The sequence below is a fragment of the Nerophis lumbriciformis genome, linkage group LG33 (assembly GCF_033978685.3).
Source record: "Nerophis lumbriciformis linkage group LG33, RoL_Nlum_v2.1, whole genome shotgun sequence".
NCBI lineage: Eukaryota > Metazoa > Chordata > Actinopteri > Syngnathiformes > Syngnathidae > Nerophis > Nerophis lumbriciformis.
The window spans coordinates 26,609,713-26,631,306 of NC_084580.2; the positions used below are offsets into that span (position 1 = coordinate 26,609,713).

The following is a 21,594-nucleotide window of genomic DNA, read 5'->3' on the forward strand; positions in this document are numbered from 1 at the left end:
CTAAATTCTCAAAATGTTGCGACATTTCCAACCCTTCAATCATCCACCCACACTACTACTGTATATCAAACGCAAAACACGTTTTCCCTTTCCCAAAATTCCCAATTTACCCGGAATTTCCAGTAATTTTCTCCCCATAAACAATGAATGGGAAACATACAATGGACTGCATATCCCTCATTTCTCATCTGATTTGAAGCGTTCCACTTTCAACACCTTCCACTTACCGGTACTACTTTTTTTTAAGTAAAAAAAATTTTCCAGGAATTTCCAGAATTCCCGCATTTTCAAAGCCCTATTTTCACCTCTTCCTGGAAAGTTTTCACAGTCCACATTTTCCAACTAATTCAAACCATTAGACCTTCAAAACATTCCTCTTAGTTGGGACAACAAATGCTCCAATTCTTTTGCTGTAAAAATTCACGGTTTTCCCGAAATTCCAGGAATTCGGAATTACCCATTCTCATTTCAAACTGTTATTACTTTTCAACCGGTTCCAAAAATTCCAACACTAACCCATTTATATCATCTAGGAAAATTGTGCTAGTATCAATATTTTCCAAAATTCCTGTTTTTTCCAAAATTCCCAAATTTACAGGAAGTTCTACAATTTATGGTTCTACAATGCCCTAAATTCTCAAAATGTTGCGCCATTTCCGACCTTTCAATCATCCACCCACACTACTCTTCCCATATATCCAACGCAAAACATGTTTTCCCTTTCCCCAAATTTCCGTCTTTCTCTGAATTTCCAGTAATTTTCTCCCTGTGGACAATGACTAGGAAATATACAATCTACTGCATATCCCTCATTTCTCACCCTGGACATTCAAGCCCGCATTTTTCCCAGTTTAGAAAACTCCCTGATTACCCGGATTTACCAGGAATTTTTTTCCAGTTCAGAAAACTCCCTGATTACCTGGATTTACCAGAAATTTCTCCCCATTGAAAATGAAAGGGCAATATACAAACCTCTCCATATCCCACATTTCACACCCGATTGGAGCCGTTCCAACATCCACACACTCCACCCACCCTGGACTTTCAAGTACTGAAGGTGCACAGGTAAATATTTGATCTTCTCCTAGCAGGATGAAGGCCACTTCTAAGGCCTGAAGGAGGGAAAATATTGCCATCCCAAATATTTCCTTCCATTCAGTCTGATGTTCACGTTCTAGCCTGACGTCGACCTTCCTCCAGGTAACCCCGCCCTGGCTGACGTGGAGCTGATCCCAGACGCAGGTGAGAGCATCCACCTGGGAGCGCAGCACGTCTTCTGTGACACGCCCTTCACGCTGCGCCTGCACGCCCTCCGTGTGGCCGTGAGCGCCGTCAAGCTGAGCACCTTTGACGAGAAGATGGAGGTGGACGCCGCCATGTTGTCTTCCGGTCCCGCCAGTCCTCTGTGCTCCGCCTGTTCGCCTTTGCTGTATCGGGTCCACAGGCGGCCTGCTTGGCGCGGTCCACCGCCGTCGCCTCGGACTCAGCAGACCTTCACGGACAGGTGAGCACTACCTGCTTGTTTCTGCACGACACAATATCTCCCAGAATGCCACCGTGCTAAGATGAATATCTCATCCCAGTGGAGTCCAAAGTGTGGACTGGGAGTCATTGGGGAAACTGTAATTGTGACAATGTTTGTCAGCAGAAGTGTGGAGAGGGGACAAGAGTACGAGTACGTGGTCCAAGTCCAGGCAGGCGGTCTTCTGAGCAGTCCTTCGCCACCCCTCCTTTACACTCACGGTCAGCCTTACTGCGGCGATGGCGTCATTGGAGGGTACGAGTACTTTCACGCACGGAAACCTTGACGGTGCTGATTGCCGTCTCTTGTCCGTAGGGCCGAGGAGTGCGATGACGGCAATCTGCTGGATGCGGACGGCTGCTCCAAGAAGTGTCTCCAGGAAAGTGGCTTCAACTGTCTTGGTGAGAGAGCAACCCTCAGCATGTCCATGAGAAACAGGAAGTCTGTGGAAAAAGATGCCCCACTGAGGGAGCCAGGATCTAAGAAGTATCAGGGACTAACAAACCTCGCTGGCACCATGACTAAACCAGGAGGCCTGTGTCTAGACCTGGTGACTCTAACCTATATCTGGCCGGGCACAGATGGAACTCTGACCAAACCTGGGGGCACTAAGTTAAGACAAAGGAATTGTCAGGTCTGAAGTTTCTCCGTAGTTGTTGACGATGAGCAGGTCATCTAAGTAGTTGATTGTGGTTGTTGTGTCCTCAGATGACTTGTCAGGCCGATCCTTGCCTGGAAGTATCTGCTACATGTAGGACACTTGAAGTCACTTGTGTCAGTTGGAGCGGAGGTACTTGACACTCTCAGTTTCCGGAGCTCATGTTTCCTCTTGCATGCTTCAATGCGAGTGTTCTCAGCATTTCTAGTCCCAACCGAGATCGCGGTACGCCAAACAGAACGATCATCTGCCAGCTCCTCCCATGTCTCCGTGTTGATGTTGAGCGTCTTAAGGTTAGCTTTAAAACAGTGCTTAAAGCGTTTGTGCAGCCCGCCTACAGACCTGGTGCCACAAGACAGTTCCCTGTACAGAAGTTGTTTGGGTATCCTTGTATCCGGCATTCTGTAGACATGACCAGTCCAACGGGCTTGAGAGCGCTGAAGAAGAATGTATATTGATGGTAGCTTGGCCCGAGAAAGAACTTCAGTGTCTGGCACTTTGTCTTGCCAGCGAATGTTCATCAGCTTGCACAAGCAAGTCATGTGGAAGTGGTTCAGTTTCCTGGCATGTCTGGCAAAAACTGTCCACGTTTCACAAGCGTACAGGAGAGTTGTTATCACTACTGCCCTGTAATCTTCATTTCAAGCCTGATGCCACGACAACCCCAGGCCACTGTCAGGTCTAAGATGGGGGTGGCACAGGGGGTATAAAGGTTCGGTACCACACAGAGTGTCCCCACTGGTGCTGCGGAAACTGTTGTGATGTCTCCTTGTCAATAAAGAAGCTTTTGTTCAACGACCTTCACCTGCGTCCTCCTTGATCCGTCACACACAACAACGTCGCCCTTCCGCCCGGGAGAAGGTGGCAAGAAACACGCTGGAGAAAAGTGAAGGACTTTCAGGCTGGTTGGACTTGTGCAAATTGTGGGTTTCATTTCTTCAAGCTGACTTAGCCAAATAAACTGTGGCCAACAGACAGTCAAGATTTCTTCAGATTGACTTCACTGACAAGTTGTTACTTTTGACCGTGAATCTTCTTTTCTTGCAGGGGAACCGAGCCGCTGTTACGTCTTCGAAGGAGACGGCGTGTGCGAGGAGTTTGAACGCGGCTCCAGTGTGCAGGACTGTGGTTATTTCACACCTTTGGGGTACACGGACCAGTGGGCGGAGAGCGCCTCAGCTTCTCATCAGGACCCCGTCCACTGCCCCGCCCACGCAGCCACCGGCCAACCATCATTCCAGAAGGTAATTGTGATGGGTCGGTCACGAACCAGAGCCGGATTACTTTTTAGTGACGCGGGCCAAAAGAGCCTCCCATCACTAGAAGGTAGACCACAGGTGGGTGGTAGAAACTTTATTGTGGGGGAATCCTTTCTGCTGATCAACGTAGACTCTTTGGAAAGACTTTGTATGACCCGGATTCATTCAAGACTTTGTGTAGTGGTGTTGGAGCAGAACAACTTAGTTCCTTCCTCAGCTTTCAAATCCAGCACTCAGTCGTGACTCGCCCACTTTTCCTGGTAAAATTATTTGACGGCTGTTTTTAAAGACGAATGAAACGCTCACGTCGGTTCTTTGTGAAGCTCTGCAGGTACCAGTACACGGACGAGAGGGAAAAACTGGCCAGGGATGCTTGGTTTCCTTGCACGGCTCCTTCAGACGCAAAGAACGACCTCCAAGATCCATTCTGGCTCAAGGTAAGCGTGTCAATAGTGACAACTTCCTGCGTGATGGCACAAGTAAATACTGACAAAACTTTCATGAGGAAACCCGGAACTATGTCTGACACCAGAGGTTCTCAAACGTCTTTCACCACCATGATGACCAACATTAAAATACAGTACCATACCATACCATTCCATACTATACCATACAATTTCATACTATACCATTCCATACCATACCATAATATACCATATCATTCCATACTATACCATACCATATCGTACAATACCATGCCATACCAAACCCTACCATACCATACCGTACAATACCATACCATATACCAAACCATACCATACCAAACAATACCATACCAAGCCATGCCATGCCATGCCATACCATTAGCTTAGTAGGTTTAAGTATTTATTAAAAACAAGCTAGACATTTGATTAAACAAGTATATTGGAAATGTTTGGCCATTGTAAGATTACACACAGTTTGACCAGTAACACTGTGTTTGAATACAGGAAAATAAAACACTGTACTTTGGTAATATTGCTGTCAATATTTCAGGATCCTGATATAAATAATGTATAATAAATATCCTATTGGTGATATTTCAGGTGGGTTTTGTCCACTCCGGAGTGGCTGCTTCAGTTCTGGTCTATGTGGCCTCAGGTGGATCCTGGAGTGAAGACCATCACCACAAGACAGCAACCATCCTGCTTGTAGACACCACTGGAAGGAATCACTCATTAGGTATTACTTATTAACTTATGTTTATATAATTGCCTACTATTATATATATTGTATATACGTATACTTTATGTTATTGTTACATACTTATTAACTTATGTTTATATAGTTATCTACTATTCTGGGTATGTACTCTATGTTATTGTTGTATACTTATTAACTTATGTTTATATAATTATCTACTATTATGGATATATACTCTATGTTATTGTAGTATACTTATTAACTCATGTTTACATAAGGTTGTTAGCACGAAGCAAAGATATGATTATGTGTACTGATAAAGTTATTACCTCCTCCAAGGCACACATAATCTCTCTTGCCGTCGGAACCCGCTGATGGTCAACGTGACCCATGACCTCTCGCAGCCCTTCTTCCTGACAGCGTCTGTCATCCTCCTCTTGTCCTCCCCCTCTGTGGCCATCACCGCCATTGCCTTGAGGACTTCCTGCCACTTCAGCACCTTCGCCAAGACCGGGTGCGCATCAGAGGGTGGGCTCTCCCACAACTACCCACTCATAACACGCTATACCTACTTGCATACATACAGGTCAAAGCCAGTAAATTAGAATATTTTGATTTATTTCAGTAATTGCATTCAAAAGGTGTAACTTGTACATTATATTTATTCATTGCACACAGACTGATGCATTCAAATGTTTATTTCATTTAATTTTGATGATTTGAAGTGGCAACAAATGAAAATCCAAAATTCCGTGTGTCACAAAATTAGAATATTACTTAAGGCTAATACAAAAAAGGGATTTTTAGAAATGTTGGCCAACTGAAAAGTATGAAAATGAAAAATATGAGCATGTACAATACTCAATACTTGGTTGGAGCTCCTTTTGCCTCAATTACTGCGTTAATGCGGCGTGGCATGGAGTCCATGAGTTTCTGGCACTGCTCAGGTGTTATGAGAGCCCAGGTTGCTCTGATAGTGGCCTTCAACTCTTCTGCGTTTTTGGGTCTGGCATTCTGCATCTTCCTTTTCACAATACCCCACAGATTTTCTATGGGGCTATGGTCAGGGGAGTTGGCGGGCCAATTTAGAACAGAAATACCATGGTCCGTAAACCAGGCACGGGTAGATTTTGCGCTGTGTGCAGGCGCCAAGTCCTGTTGGAACTTGAAATCTCCATCTCCATAGAGCAGGTCAGCAGCAGGAAGCATGAAGTGCTCTAAAACTTGCTGGTAGACGGCTGCGTTGACCCTGGATCTCAGGAAACAGAGTGGACCGACACCAGCAGATGACATGGCACCCCAAACCATCACCCAACCATGCAAATTTTGCATTTCCTTTGGAAATCGAGGTCCCAGAGTCTGGAGGAAGACAGGAGAGGCACAGGATCCACGTTGCCTGAAGTCTAGTGTAAAGTTTCCACCATCAGTGATGGTTTGGGGTGCCATGTCATCTGCTGGTGTCGGTCCACTCTGTTTCCTGAGATCCAGGGTCAACGCAGCCGTCTACCAGCAAGTTTTAGAGCACTTCATGCTTCCTGCTGCTGACCTGCTCTATGGAGATGGAGATTTCAAGTTCCAACAGGACTTGGCGCCTGCACACAGCGCAAAATCTACCCGTGCCTGGTTTACGGACCATGGTATTTCTGTTCTAAATTGGCCCGCCAACTCCCCTGACCTTAGCCCCATAGAAAATCTGTGGGGTATTGTGAAAAGGAAGATGCAGAATGCCAGACCCAAAAACGCAGAAGAGTTGAAGGCCACTATCAGAGCAACCTGGGCTCTCATAACACCTGAGCAGTGCCAGAAACTCATCGACTCCATGCCACGCCGCATTAACGCAGTAATTGAGGCAAAAGGAGCTCCAACCAAGTATTGAGTATTGTACATGCTCATATTTTTAATTTTCATACTTTTCAGTTGGCCAACATTTCTAAAAATCCCTTTTTTGTATTAGCCTTAAGTAATATTCTAATTTTGTGACACACGGAATTTTGGATTTTCATTTGTTGCCACTTCAAATCATCAAAATTAAATGAAATAAACATTTGAATGCATCAGTCTGTGTGCAATGAATAAATATAATGTACAAGTTACACCTTTTGAATGCAATTACTGAAATAAATCAAGTTTTTCAAAATATTCAAATTTACTGGCTTTTACCTGTACATATATACCTACATACATACATACATATATACCTACATGCATATATACATACCTACCTACCTACCTACCTACCTACATACATACAAATATACCTACATACATACATACATATATACCTACATACAAATATACCTACATACATATATACCTACATACATACATATATACCTACATACAAATATACCTACATACATACATATATACCTACATACATATATACCTACATACATATATACCTACCTACCTACATACATACATACATACATGCATACATATATACCTACATGCATACATGTGACACTATATATATATACTGTATATATACATATACTGTATACACACATTATATATATATATATATACACATACACATACATTTAGTGTCACACAATTTCCTCTATTTTACTAAAGTAATTTACAAAAGGTGAACATGCTAGGCTATAGGCAGCTACGCAACAGCTAAGCACACAATAGCACACAAGCTAGACATACATAATAATCATTGAACATATTGATACTTGCATATTACTTACACGTACAAAGTCTCCAAGGTGTATTAGAAAGTATCTTAGAAAAGCTCTAAAGGTGTGGCTCTAGAAGGTGTGTCTCTAAAGGTGTGTCTCTAAAGGCGTGGCTCTAGAGGTGTGTCTCTTAGGGATTGCCTCTAAAGGTGTGTCTCTAAAGGCGCGGCTCTAGAGGCATGGCTCTAAAGGAGTGCCTCTAAAGGTGTGGCTCTAAAGGAGTGCCTTTAAAGGTGTGTCTCTAGAGACACATCTTTAGAGACACACCTTTAAAGGTGTGCCTCTAAAGGTGTGGCTCTAAAGGAGTGCCTCTAAAGGTGTGTCTCTAGAGCCACATCTTTAGAGACACATCTTTAAAGGTGTGCCTCTAAAGGTGTGTCTCTAAAGGAGTGGCTCTAAAGGAGTGGCTCTAAAGGTGTGTCGTGTCCTTCCTGCAGATGTTTGAGGCGGACGTGTCAGATGGACATCTGCCATCCCCCGCAGATTGATCACGCCTCCGTCAGGTAGAAAACCTTCAACCACACATGAATATGTAGACTAAGGTAATAGTCCCTTGCAGGTGTGCGGGAGGGGGGGAGTCGTCCCAGTGCTCTGTTCAGTGTCGCCATGGTTACAGCATCACCGTCGTCAGCGGGAGGGACGTCCCGCCACACCAGGTAAACAATGTCCAAAACCCAACGTTTGTCTGGTTCCTGCTACCTCTTCCTGCGAAACCTAAGTGTTTGGCTCTTCAGGCAAAACCAAGACCAGAGACGATAACTTCTAAGGTGTTCCATTTGGCCCAGAGTTGGCAAAATATTCCTCTGACACTGTCAACTTAGTCGTACCTTGTTAGGTCTTATGAAGTGGAGAATACTGACAAAATGTTTAGTGACGGTCTACTAGGAGCTCTTTCCTGGAGACTCAAAGAAGAATCTTGCATTCCAGCTCCTTATTGCTCAGAATTCTGTCGGTTGTAGTATAAAAGTGGAACCTGCTGGAAAAGAAATGTGCATGATTCTTTAACTCCTTTGTTACCCGAGTTACTGTCCTTCAGTTGGATGGACAACCAGGACAAACCTGTTCCTGCTGTCCTTCAGTTAGATGGACAACCAGTACAAACCTACTCAGTGGCCTAGTGGTTAGAGTGTCCGTCCTGAGATCGGTAGGTTGGGAGTTCAAATCCCGGCCGAGTCATACCAAAGACTATAAAAATGGGACCCATTACCTCCCTGCTTGGCACTCAGCATCAAGGGTTGGAATTGGGGGTTAAATCACCAAAATGATTCCCGGGCGCAGCCACCGCTGCTGCCCACTGCTCCCCTCACCTCCCAGGGGGTGATCAAGGGTGATGGGTCAAATGCAGAGAATAATTTCGCCACACCTAGTGTGTGTGTGACAATCATTGGTACTTTAACTTTTTAACTTAACCTGTTTCTGGTGGACAACCAGGACACACCTGTTCCTACTGTCCTTCAGTTGGATGGACAACCAGGACAAACCTGTTCCTGCTGTCCTTCAGTTAGATGGACAACCAGGACAAACCTGTTTCTGGTGGACAACCAGGACACACCTGTTCCTACTGTCCTTCAGTTGGATGGACAACCAGGACAAACCTGTTCCTGCTGTCCTTCAGTTAGATGGACAACCAGTACAAACCTGTTCCTGATGGACAACCAGGACACACCTGTTCCTAGTGTCCTTCAGTTGGATAGACAACCAGGACACACCTGTTGCTGATGGACAACCAGGACACACATGTTGCTGATGGACAACCAGGACAGACTTGTTCCTGATAGACACCTGTTCCTAGTGTCCTTCAGTTGGATAGACAACCAGGACACACATGTTGCTGATGGACAACCAGGACACACCTGTTCCTGATGGACAACCAGGACACACCTGTTCATGATGGTCAACTAGGACAGACTCCAGGCAGCATCAACCCTAGACTAACACCCTCCTCCCTCCACATCCCACCTCCCCGGATTGTAAATAATCAAATGTATATACTTGTTCTTATGCTATCTGAACTCTCTATGTCCACTACTTGCTGTACATATCCTACCAAGTCAGACCTACACTGTTTCAATGTCCATTTCTCAGATGATGCAATTGTTGATGACTGAAGTGCTGATATCAACCAACCTGATGGTCAACCAAGACACACCTGTTCCTGATGCTGAACTAGGACAGATGTGTTCCTGATGGTCAACCAGGACACACCTGTTCCTGCCAATAGGGGTTTCTGTGTCCAGTGCTGGATCATTGTAGTTGTTTTCTGCAACCTCTACTGGTCTGTTTGTATCTCGGTCTTGCTTCAGGTTTTCTGTGCACTTCCTAGCTGCACTAGTTTCGGTTTATGAAATTGCATCTTTCCGCCCGCTGTTCTCTGCATCCTGGGGTCACACTGCCAGCAACACCTCCTGCTCTGACACGGGTGTCTGTGAATTGTGTGAAGTGGTCGTCATGACCGCTCTATGCTTCCCGTTCACCATGATTCTGTCACTGTTCATCTTCCACCTGTTCTAGAGCAAGACGGAGATGGAGTGTTTCCAAGGACTTTGGGACCGTGTGGTCCTCTGCCAGCCTGTGGACTGTGGTCTTCCTGGTCCCTCTCACGTCTACCACGCCATCTTCACCTGTCCCTGGGGGACCACCTTTGGCAGACAGTGCTCCTTCACCTGTGGACCTCCTGCCATACTTCAAGGTACACACCTGCACCTCACACATTATCCATCCATCTTTCATCCATCCATCCATCCATCACTTTCCACCTTCACCTCAAACATCATCCAGTCATTGTACTGAATACAACAGGTACATCCATCCTGACATCCATCCATCCATCCTTTCATTCATCCATCATCCATCAATAATCAAATCCATTTACCCACTTACCCATCTACCCATCCACCCATCATCCGTCCACCCATGGGCTCGGCCCTAGGTTTAAGAAAACCTGGACAAGGCTAGAACCAGGACACTATGACCCTGAATGTCGTCCTGTAAAAGAGGAGAGAACCCTGAAGGTCCCACAAGAAGGACTCATCCAATGAAGGTTCTGGTGGACTTTTGAGACCCTGCCAGGTGCCAACAAGACCTTCTCAGACACCTCCAGGTTTGAAATGCTTTCACAGGGTCAGGATGGACCATAACCCAACAACCTGAGACTGTAGAATTCTGGTTTACAAGAACTGGTCGCCTGGCTGCTCCAGGAGGAGACAGATACCATCTGGACTGAGTCTCCTCACAGGTGGACTACAACCACTCGCTCGTCACTAAAGGGACTTTGGTTCAACATTCCTCACCTTGATCTCTCACACACCGCCCATGTTCCCGTGAGAGGTGGCAGGAACAGAGACACCAGTTCTGTCCTGCCTTTGTGTCCTCAGGTGACAGCGACCGTTTGGTGTGTTTGGAGGACGGACTGTGGTCTTTCCCGGAGGCGTATTGTAAGATCGAATGTTCCGAACTGCCCAAGGTCCTCAATGCAAAGCTGCTAACTGCCGAGTGTTTGGCTCCGAGTCACCCTGTTGGCACCGTGTGTCACTACAAATGTCAGCCAGGGTTCTACCAGGCAGGCAGCGTCAACAACACCCCAAGGTGAGACTTTAGGACTCACACCTCCACATCTTCAAAACATTCTTAAAATGAAGACTCCATTCAGAATCCTGATGATCTCAAATCAGATACTCAAATCTAGTACTTCCTACATCGTGCTATGCTAAGGTATTCAACACTAGAGCTAATAGCTTGCTGTCAATTGGCACACCAGTTGCTAGCTGACAACTAGCACACTGATCTCTAGCTTACAACTAGCGCGTTGATCGCTAGTTGACAACTATGGCACCCTAGTTGCTAGCTGACAACTATGGCACCCTAGTTGCTAGCTGACAACTATGGCACCCTAGTCGCTAGCTGACAACTGACGCGCTGATGGCTAGCTGGCAACTATGGCACACTAGTTTCTAGCTGACAACTATGGCACACTGATCGCTAGCTGGCAACTAGCGCCATAATAGCTAGGTGGCTACTAAAGTGTTAACGTTAGTATGTTAGCATACTGGCTAATTTAGCTGGTATACATGTCAGAGTCACATATTTGGCTACTTGACACATGCTAACTGTTAACATGCTAATGTTAGCATGCTGGTTTATTTGTAGCTAATTTGACAGGGTAAGAAAGTGAAGTACAGGTGTTGTGTTGTTTCCAGGAAGTACCTGAAGTTGGAGTGCCAGGAGGGCGGGCAGTGGGGGGGTGGCAGGTGTGAGCCCACATTGTGCCCACCTTTACCTGACGTGTACCAGGGCATGTTCACCTGTACCAACCACTTCTTCTACGGCAGCACCTGTACCCTGCAGTGTCCTCTGCCAGCAGAACATGTAAGTACTTTGTACAGACTTCCTGTTGCAAGTATACACACTTCCTGTTGAAAGTATACACACTCGCTGTTGGAAGTATACACACTTCCTGTTGGAAGTATACACACTTCCTGTTGGAGGTATACACACTTCCTGTTGGAAGTATACACACACTTCCTGTTGGAAGTATACACACTTCCTGTTGGAAGTATACACACTTCCTGTTGGAAGTATATACAAACTTCCTGTTGGAAGTATACAAATTTCCTGTTGGAAGTATACACACTTCCTGTTGGAAGTATACACACTTCCTGTATGAAGTATACACACTTCCTGTTGGAAGTATACACACTTCTTGTTGGAAGTATGCACACTTCTTGTTGGAAGTATACACACTTCCTGTATGAAGTATACACACTTCCTGTTGGAAGTATACACACTTCTTGTTGGAAGTATGCACACTTCTTGTTGGAAGTATGCACACTTCTTGTTGGAAGTATGCACACTTCCTGTTGGAAGTATACACACTTCCTGTTGGAAGTATACACACTTCCTGTTGGGAGTATACACACTTCCTGTTGGAAGTATACACACACTTCCTGTTGGAAGTATACACACACTTCCTGTTGGAAGTATATACAAACTTCCTGTTGGAAGTATACACACTTCCTGTTGGAAGTATACACACTTCCTGTTGGAAGTATACACACTTCCTGTATGAAGTATACACACTTCCTGTTGGAAGTATACACACTTCTTGTTGGAAGTATGCACACTTCTTGTTGGAAGTATACACACTTCTGGTTGGAAGTATACAGACTTCCTGTTGGAAGTATACACACTTCCTGTTGGAAGTATACACACTTCCTGTTGAAAGTATACACACTTCCTGTTGAAAGTACTCTAGTAATACTTCTTTGTAGTCATGTTCTTCATATTTTCATCCTCGTTTATGTTTCCTATGTACTACATAGACAATCACTTCCTGTCTACAAGTATGTACTGAACTTCATAGATAATCACTTCCTGTCTACAAATATTGACTGTACTTCATAGACAATCACTTCCTGTATATATTTGTAGACAGGAAGTGACAACTAGCGCACTGATCGTGAGTGTAAAAAAACAACACTTAAAAATTGTTTGTGCTTTTTGTTTGTAGATTAAGTTATTAACATGTTTGTTTGTTTGTTTACTTGTTTGTTTGTTTGTGTTTGTTTGTTTCAGAGTGTGATTAAGTGCAGTAAAGATGGAAAATGGACAGAAAACTTTTCCATGTGTTCCAACATTGAAGGACTTTGTTCTTCTCCTCCTCAGCTTCATCATATCGAATATTTGTGTAGTGAAGGAACTCATGTTGGTGAGTAACATGACATTAACTACTTATAAAAGTACTTACACTAATATTTGTGTAGTGAAGGAACTCATGTTGGTGAGTAACATGACATAAAATACTTACAAAAGTACTTATACTAATATTTGTGTAGTGAAGGAACTCATGTTGGTGAGTAACATGACATAAAATACTTATAAAAGTACTTACACTAATATTTGTGTAGTGAAGGAACTCATGTTGGTGAGTAACATGACATAAAATACTTATAAAAAAGTACTTATACTAATATTTGTGCAGTGAAGGAACTCATGTTGGTGAGTAACATGACATAAAATACTTATAAAAGTACTTATACTAATATCTGTGTAGTGAAGGAACTCATGTTGGTGAGTAACATGACATAAAATACTTACAAAAGTACTTATACTAATATTTGTGTAGTGAAGGAACTCATGTTGGTGAGTAACATGACATAAAATACTTACAAAAGTACTTATACTAATATTTGTGTAGTGAAGGAACTCATGTTGGTGAGTAACATGACATAAAATACTTATAAAAATACTTATACTAATATTTCAGTAGTGAAGGAACTATTGTTGGTGAGTAACATGACATAAAATACTTATAAAAGTACTTATACTAATATTTGTGTAGTGAAGGAACTCATGTTGGTGAGTAACATGACATAAAATACTTATAAAAATACTTATACTAATATTTCAGTAGTGAAGGAACTATTGTTGGTGAGTAACATGACATAAAATACTTACAAAAGTACTTATACTAATATTTGTGTAGTGAAGGAACTCATGTTGGTGAGTAACATGACATAAAATACTTACAAAAGTACTTATACTAATATTTGTGTAGTGAAGGAACTCATGTTGGTGAGTAACATGACATAAAATACTTATAAAAATACTTATACTAATATTTCAGTAGTGAAGGAACTATTGTTGGTGAGTAACGTGACATAAAATACTTATAAAAGTACTTATACTAATATTTGTGTAGTGAAGGAACTCATGTTGGTGAGTAACATGACATAAAATACTTATAAAAATACTTATACTAATATTTCAGTAGTGAAGGAACTATTGTTGGTGAGTAACATGACATAAAATACTTACAAAAGTTCTTATACTAATATTTGTGTAGTGAAGGAACTCATGTTGGTGAGTAACATGACATAAAATACTTATAAAAAAGTACTTATACTAATATTTGTGCAGTGAAGGAACTCATGTTGGTGAGTAACATGACATAAAATACTTACAAAAGTACTTATACTAATATTTGTGTAGTGAAGGAACTCATGTTGGTGAGTAATATGACAAACTACTTATAAAAGTACTTATACTAATATTTGTGTAGTGAAGGAACTCATGTTGGTGAGTAACATGACATAAAATACTTATAAAAGTACTTATACTAATATTTGTGCAGTGAAGGAACTCATGTTGGTGAGTAACATGACATAAAATACTTATAAAAAAGTACTTATACTAATATTTGTGCAGTGAAGGAACTCATGTTGGTGAGTAACATGACATAAAATACTTATAAAAATACTTATACTAATATTTCAGTAGTGAAGGAACTATTGTTGGTGAGTAACATGACATAAAATACTTATAAAAGTACTTATACTAATATTTGTGTAGTGAAGGAACTCATGTTGGTGAGTAACATGACATAAAATACTTATAAAAATACTTATACTAATATTTCAGTAGTGAAGGAACTATTGTTGGTGAGTAACATGACATAAAATACTTACAAAAGTACTTATACTAATATTTGTGTAGTGAAGGAACTCATGTTGGTGAGTAACATGACATAAAATACTTACAAAAGTACTTATACTAATATTTGTGTAGTGAAGGAACTCATGTTGGTGAGTAACATGACATAAAATACTTATAAAAATACTTATACTAATATTTCAGTAGTGAAGGAACTATTGTTGGTGAGTAACGTGACATAAAATACTTATAAAAGTACTTATACTAATATTTGTGTAGTGAAGGAACTCATGTTGGTGAGTAACATGACATAAAATACTTATAAAAATACTTATACTAATATTTCAGTAGTGAAGGAACTATTGTTGGTGAGTAACATGACATAAAATACTTACAAAAGTTCTTATACTAATATTTGTGTAGTGAAGGAACTCATGTTGGTGAGTAACATGACATAAAATACTTATAAAAAAGTACTTATACTAATATTTGTGCAGTGAAGGAACTCATGTTGGTGAGTAACATGACATAAAATACTTACAAAAGTACTTATACTAATATTTGTGTAGTGAAGGAACTCATGTTGGTGAGTAACATGACAAACTACTTATAAAAGTACTTATACTAATATTTGTGTAGTGAAGGAACTCATGTTGGTGAGTAACATGACATAAAATACTTATAAAAGTACTTATACTAATATTTGTGCAGTGAAGGAACTCATGTTGGTGAGTAACATGACATAAAATACTTATAAAAAAGTACTTATACTAATATTTGTGTAGTGAAGGAACTCATGTTGGTGAGTAACATGACATAAAATACTTATAAAAATACTTATACTAATATTTGTGCAGTGAAGGAACTCATGTTGGTGAGTAACATGACATAAAATACTTATAAAAAAGTACTTATACTAATATTTGTGCAGTGAAGGAACTCATGTTGGTGAGTAACATGACATAAAATACTTACAAAAGTACTTATACTAATATTTGTGTAGTGAAGGAACTCATGTTGGTGAGTAACATGACATAAAATACTTATAAAAGTACTTATACTAATATTTGCGTAGTGAAGGAACTCATGTTGGTGAGTAACATGGCAAAAAAGTATGTTTAATAATATTTTTGTAGTGACACACACACATGTACACACATACATATATATACACATATATACACACACACATATATATATATATATATATATATATATATATATATATATAATCATCATTATAAAGCATATTGCAGTGGAGATAGATATTACTAATATTCATGTTCCCATGTAGGTTCTGTGTGTTCCCCTTCTTGTGTTCTGAGTCCAGACATGGATCTTCATGACCCAGTTATGTTGCCTAGCAACACTACACCTGCTTCTTTGACACACTGGATGCTTCCTGTCAAAGTACAGGTGGGAACTGCAGTATTACACCTGTTTACTCTAGTACTACTACTACTAAAAAGTGTTTATATGATATGAATAGTACACAGTACAACTGTAGTATTACATGTGTTTCATGTAGTAGTAGTACTACAAAGTGTTTATATGATATGAATACTACACAATACAACTGTAGTATTACATGTGTGTCATGTAGTAGTAGTACTACAAAGTGTTTATATGATATGAATAGTACACAGTACAACTGTAGTATTACATGTGTGTCATGTAGTAGTAGTAGTACTACAAAGTGTTTATATGATATGAATAGTACACAGTACAACTGTAGTATTACATGTGTGTCATGTAGTAGTAGTACTACAAAGTGTTTATATGATATGAATAGTACACAGTACAACTGTAGTATTACATGTGTGTCATGTAGTAGTAGTACTACAAAGTGTTTATATGATATGAATAGTACACAGTACAACTGTAGTATTACATGTAGTACTACAAAGTGTTTATATCTGGGGCCACATGGAGGTAAAATCCTGGCATGATCATTTCAAATTAAAAGGCAATTTCAGATTGTTTTACTTTGGCCAAAATAAAACATTCTGAAAATCTACATAAAAGTGGAAAATTGAGTGAATGAATGAATGACTGAGTGAGTGCAAAAAATGACTCAATGATTGACTGACTGAATGAATGTTGATTGAATGAACGAGGGACTAAACTAATGACTGAATGAGTGACTGGATGAATGAATGAATAAATGAGTAAATGAATGAATGAACGAGTGACCGAATGAATGAGTGAATGAATGACTGAATGGCTGAATGAATGAGTGAAAAAAGACTCACTCAATGAATGAGTGACTGAATAAATGAGGATTGAATGAAAGAGTGACTGAATTAATGACTTAATGAATGAACAAGTGACTGACTGAATGAATGAATAAACTAATTAATTAGTGACTGAATGTTTGAGTGAATGAGTGAGTGAATAAATAAATGACTGACTGAATGAATAAATGAATGAGTGACTGAATGACTGGATAAATGAATCAACGAGTGACTGAATGAATGAATGAGTGACTGAATGGCCGAGTGACTAAATAAATGAGTGACTGAATGAATGAATGAGTGAGTGAATGAATGACTGACTGAATGAGTGACTGAAAGAATGAGTGACTGAATGAATGAGTGACTGGATAAATGAGTGACTGAATGAATTGATGAGTAAATGAATGAATAAATGACTGAATGATTGAGTGAAAAAGACTCAATGAATGAGTGACTGAATAAATGATGATTGAATGAATGAGTGACTGAATGACTGACTGGCTGAATGAATGAATAACCGCATGAATGAATGAATGAGTGACTGAATGACTGAATGAATGTGTGACTGGATAAATGAGTGACTGAATGAATGAATGAGTGAATGAATGAGTGACTGAATGAATGAATAACCAAATGAATGACTGAATGAAAAAGTGACTGAACAAATGAGTGACTGAATGATTGATTGAACGAGTGAATGAATGAGTGACTAATTGAATTAATTAATTAATTAATGCATGAATGAATGAATGAGTGACTGAATGAATGACTGACTGACTGACTGGGTTAATAAATTAATGACTGAATGAATGAAAGATGATTGAATGAATGAAGGACTGAATGAATGATTAAATGAATGAATGATTTAGTTAATGAATGATTGATTTAATGAATAAATGAATGAATGACTAAATGAAAGATTGAATGAGTGATTAAATGAAGGACTGAATGAATGACTGAATAACTGACTGAATGAATGAATGATTTAGATAATGAATGATTGATTTCATGAATGAAGGACTAAATGAAAGATATAATGAATGATTAAATGAAGGACTGAATGAATAACTGACTGAATGAATGAATGATTTAGTTAATGAATGATTGATTTCATGAATAAATGAATGAAAGCTATAATGAATGATTAAATGAAGGGCTGAATGAATGAATGAATGAATGTGCACACAGACATGGTTGGTTTGTACATGGAAACGTTGAACAATAGAGTGTTTGTAAATGGAGGTTCCAATGCTGCTTAGCGTTTGTGTAAACAAAATACAACATAAACATGATGTGAAAACATATTATTCTTATGTATTTGGAGTATTTCTTTGTATTATGTCTTTGTTTGTGTTATGTAGTTGTAATATGTGTTTGTGTTATGTATTTGTTTGTGTTATGTATTTGGAGTATTTGTTTGTGTTATGTATTTGTAATATGTGTCTGTGTTATGTATTTGTTTGTGTTATGTATTTGTAATATGTGTTTGTGTTATGTATTTGTTGGTGTTATGTATTTGTAATATGTGTTTGTGTTATGTATTTGTTTGTGTTATGTATTTGTAATATGTGTTTGTGTTATGTATTTGTTTGTGTTATGTATTTGTTTGTGTTATGTATTTGTAATATGTGTTTGTGTTATGTATTTGTTTGTGTTATGTATTTGTAGTATTTGTTTGTGTTATGTATTTGTTTGTGTTATGTATTTGTTTGTGTTATGTATTTGTAGTATTTGTTTGTGTTATGTATTTGTAGTATTTGTTTGTGTTATGTATTTGTTTGTGTTATGTATTTGTAATATGTGTTTGTGTTATGTATTTGTTTGTGTTATGTATTTGTAGTATTTGTTTGTGTTATGTATTTGTTTGTGTTATGTATTTGTAGTATTTGTTTGTGTTATGTATTTGTTTGTGTTATGTATTTGTAATATGTGTTTGTGTTATGTATTTGTTTGTGTTATGTATTTGTAATATGTGTTTGTGTTATGTATTTGTAGTATTTGTTTGTGTTATGTATTTGTAATATGTGTTTGTGTTATGTATTTGTTTGTGTTATGTAGTTGTAGTATTTGTTTGTGTTATGTATTTGTTTGTGTTATGTATTTGTTTGTGTTATGTATTTGTTTGTGTTATGTATTTGTAGTATTTGTTTGTGTTATGTATTTGTTTGTGTTATGTATTTGTAGTATTTGTTTGTGTTATGTATTTGTAGTATTTGTTTGTGTTATGTATTTGTAGTATGTGTTTGTGTTATGTATTTGTTTGTGTTATGTATGTGTTTGTGTTATGTATTTGTAGTATTTGTTTGTGTTATGTATTTGTAATATGTGTTTGTGTTATGTATTTGTTTGTGTTATGTATTTGTAGTATTTGTTTGTGTTATGTATTTGTAGTATTTGTTTGTGTTATGTATTTGTAATATGTGTTTGTGTTATGTATTTGTTTGTGTTATGTATTTGTAGTATTTGTTTGTGTTATGTATTTGTAATATGTGTTTGTGTTATGTATTTGTTTGTGTTATGTATTTGTAGTATTTGTTTGTGTTATGTATTTGTAATATGTGTTTGTGTTATGTATTTGTTTGTGTTATGTAGTTGTAGTATTTGTTTGTGTTATGTATTTGTTTGTGTTATGTATTTGTAATATGTGTTTGTGTTATGTATTTGTTTGTGTTATGTATTTGTAGTATTTGTTTGTGTTATGTATTTGTAATATGTGTTTGTGTTATGTATTTGTAGTATTTGTTTGTGTTATGTATTTGTAATATGTGTTTGTGTTATGTATTTGTTTGTGTTATGTATTTGTAATATGTGTTTGTGTTATGTATTTGTTGGTGTTATGTATTTGTAGTATTTGTTTGTGTTATGAATTTGTAGTATTTGTTTGTGTTATGTATTTGTAGTATTTGTTTGTGTTATGTATTTGTTTGTGTTATGTATTTGTTTGTGTTATGTATTTGTTTGTGTTATGTATTTGTAGTATTTGTTTGTGTTATGTATTTGTTTGTGTTATGTATTTGTTTGTGTTATGTATTTGTTTGTGTTATGTATTTGTTTGTGTTGTGATGGTAGATGTGTGTGCTTGGTTGCAGAAGATGGTGTGCACGGGGATGAAGAGGTGGTACCCAGACCCTGCCAGTATTTACTGCATCCACTCCTGTGAGGTAGCAATACATCATAAATCACAACTCTTTCATCCACATTCTTTCAACTCTGCCACACTTTTTGTTGAAGTCTTTTGGAATCTTCTTTTATTGCTACTTCAACTCTTTTTATTCAACGTGATGTTTTATCATAACCTGCTGCAGTACTCAGCTTGTAGTAGTAGTAGTAGTAGTAGTAGCAGCAATAGCAATAGTAGTCATAGAACTAGTAGTAATAGTGGTAGTAGTAGTAGTTATAGTACAATAAATACCATTTGTAATAAAGCATGTGGCAAAAACATGATTGTTTATCAGCTGAAGTACACAGATTGTAGTAGTTGTAGTAGTGTTAGTAGTAGGAGTAGTGGTGGTAGTATTAGTAGTGGTGGTAGTAGTAGTATTAGTGGTGGTGGTAGTAGTAGTAGTGGTAGTAGTAGTAGTAGTAGTAATGTTAGTAGTAGTATTGGTAGTAGTAGTAGTAGTAGTAATAGTAGTGGTAGTAGTAGCAATAGTAGTGTTAGTAGTAGGAGTAGTGGTGGTAGTATTAGTAGTGGTGGTAGTAGTAGTATTAGTGGTGGTGGTAGTAGTAGTAGTGGTAGTAGTAGTAGTAGTAGTAATGTTAGTAGTAGTATTGGTAGTAGTAGTAGTAGTAGTAGTAGTAGTAATAGTAGTGGTAGTAGTAGCAATAGTAGTGTTAGTATTAGTAGTAGTAGTAGTAATAGTAGTAATAGTAGTGGTGGTGGTAGTGGTAGTAGTAGTGGTGGTAGTAGTAGTAGTAATGGGGGTGGTAGTAGTAGTAGTAGTAATGGGGGTGGTAGTAGTAGTAGTAATGGGGGTGGTAGTAGTAGTAGTAATGGGGGTGGTAGTAGTAGTAGTAGTAATGGGGGTGGTAGTAGTAATGGGGGTGGTTGTAGTAGTTGTGGTAGTGGTAGTAGTAGTAGTAATGGGGGTGGTAGTAGTAGTAGTAGTAATGGGGGTGGTAGTAGTAGTAGTAAAGGGGGTGGTAGTAGTAGTAGTAGTAGTAGTAATGGGGGTGGTAGTAGTAATGGGGGTGGTTGTAGTAGTGGTGGTAGTGGTAGTAGTAGTGGTGGTAGTAGTAGTAGTAGTAATGGGGGTGGTAGTAGTAGTAGTAATGGGGGTGGTAGTAGTAGTAGTAGTAATGGGGGTGGTAGTAGTAGTAGTAATGGGGGTGGTTGTAGTAGTGGTGGTAGTGGTAGTAGTAGTGGTGGTAGTAGTAGCAGTAGTAATGGGGGTGGTAGTAGTAGTAGTAGTAATGGGGGTGGTAGTAGTAGTAGTAATGGGGGTGGTAGTAGTAGTAGTAGTAATGGGGGTGGTAGTAGTAGTAGTAATGGGGGTGGTTGTAGTAGTGGTGGTAGTGGTGGTAGTAGTAGTAGTAATGGGGGTGGTAGTAGTAGTAGTAATGGGGGTGGTTGTAGTAGTGGTGGAAGTAGTAGTAGTAGTAGTAGTAGTAGTAGTAGTGGTGGTGGTGGTAGTAGTAGTAGTAGTAGTAGTGGTAGTAGTAGTAGTATTAGTGTTAATAGTGA

At 39.2% G+C, this 21,594-nt stretch overlaps 2 protein-coding genes across 2 annotated transcripts in view; one reads left to right on the forward strand and one right to left on the reverse strand.

Moving 5' to 3' along the window:
• The window catches only part of cop1 (COP1 E3 ubiquitin ligase), a 113,372-nt gene that overhangs the window by 87,122 nt on the left and 4,656 nt on the right, over positions 1-21,594 (reverse strand). The gene's annotated exons all lie outside the window — the stretch shown is intronic.
• Positions 1-21,594, forward strand: part of pappa2 (pappalysin 2) — a 60,708-nt gene that overhangs the window by 29,084 nt on the left and 10,030 nt on the right. Inside the window, exons 11-25 of the mRNA XM_072912133.1 lie at positions 1,201-1,504; positions 1,649-1,777; positions 1,838-1,923; positions 3,228-3,424; positions 3,763-3,876; positions 4,465-4,600; positions 4,901-5,075; positions 7,686-7,751; positions 7,808-7,904; positions 9,760-9,937; positions 10,623-10,833; positions 11,445-11,613; positions 12,820-12,952; positions 15,971-16,092; positions 20,000-20,071. Of these exons, the coding sequence (XP_072768234.1) occupies positions 1,201-1,504; positions 1,649-1,777; positions 1,838-1,923; positions 3,228-3,424; positions 3,763-3,876; positions 4,465-4,600; positions 4,901-5,075; positions 7,686-7,751; positions 7,808-7,904; positions 9,760-9,937; positions 10,623-10,833; positions 11,445-11,613; positions 12,820-12,952; positions 15,971-16,092; positions 20,000-20,071 (2,189 nt within the window). The remainder of the gene's footprint in view (positions 1-1,200; positions 1,505-1,648; positions 1,778-1,837; positions 1,924-3,227; positions 3,425-3,762; positions 3,877-4,464; positions 4,601-4,900; positions 5,076-7,685; positions 7,752-7,807; positions 7,905-9,759; positions 9,938-10,622; positions 10,834-11,444; positions 11,614-12,819; positions 12,953-15,970; positions 16,093-19,999; positions 20,072-21,594) is intronic.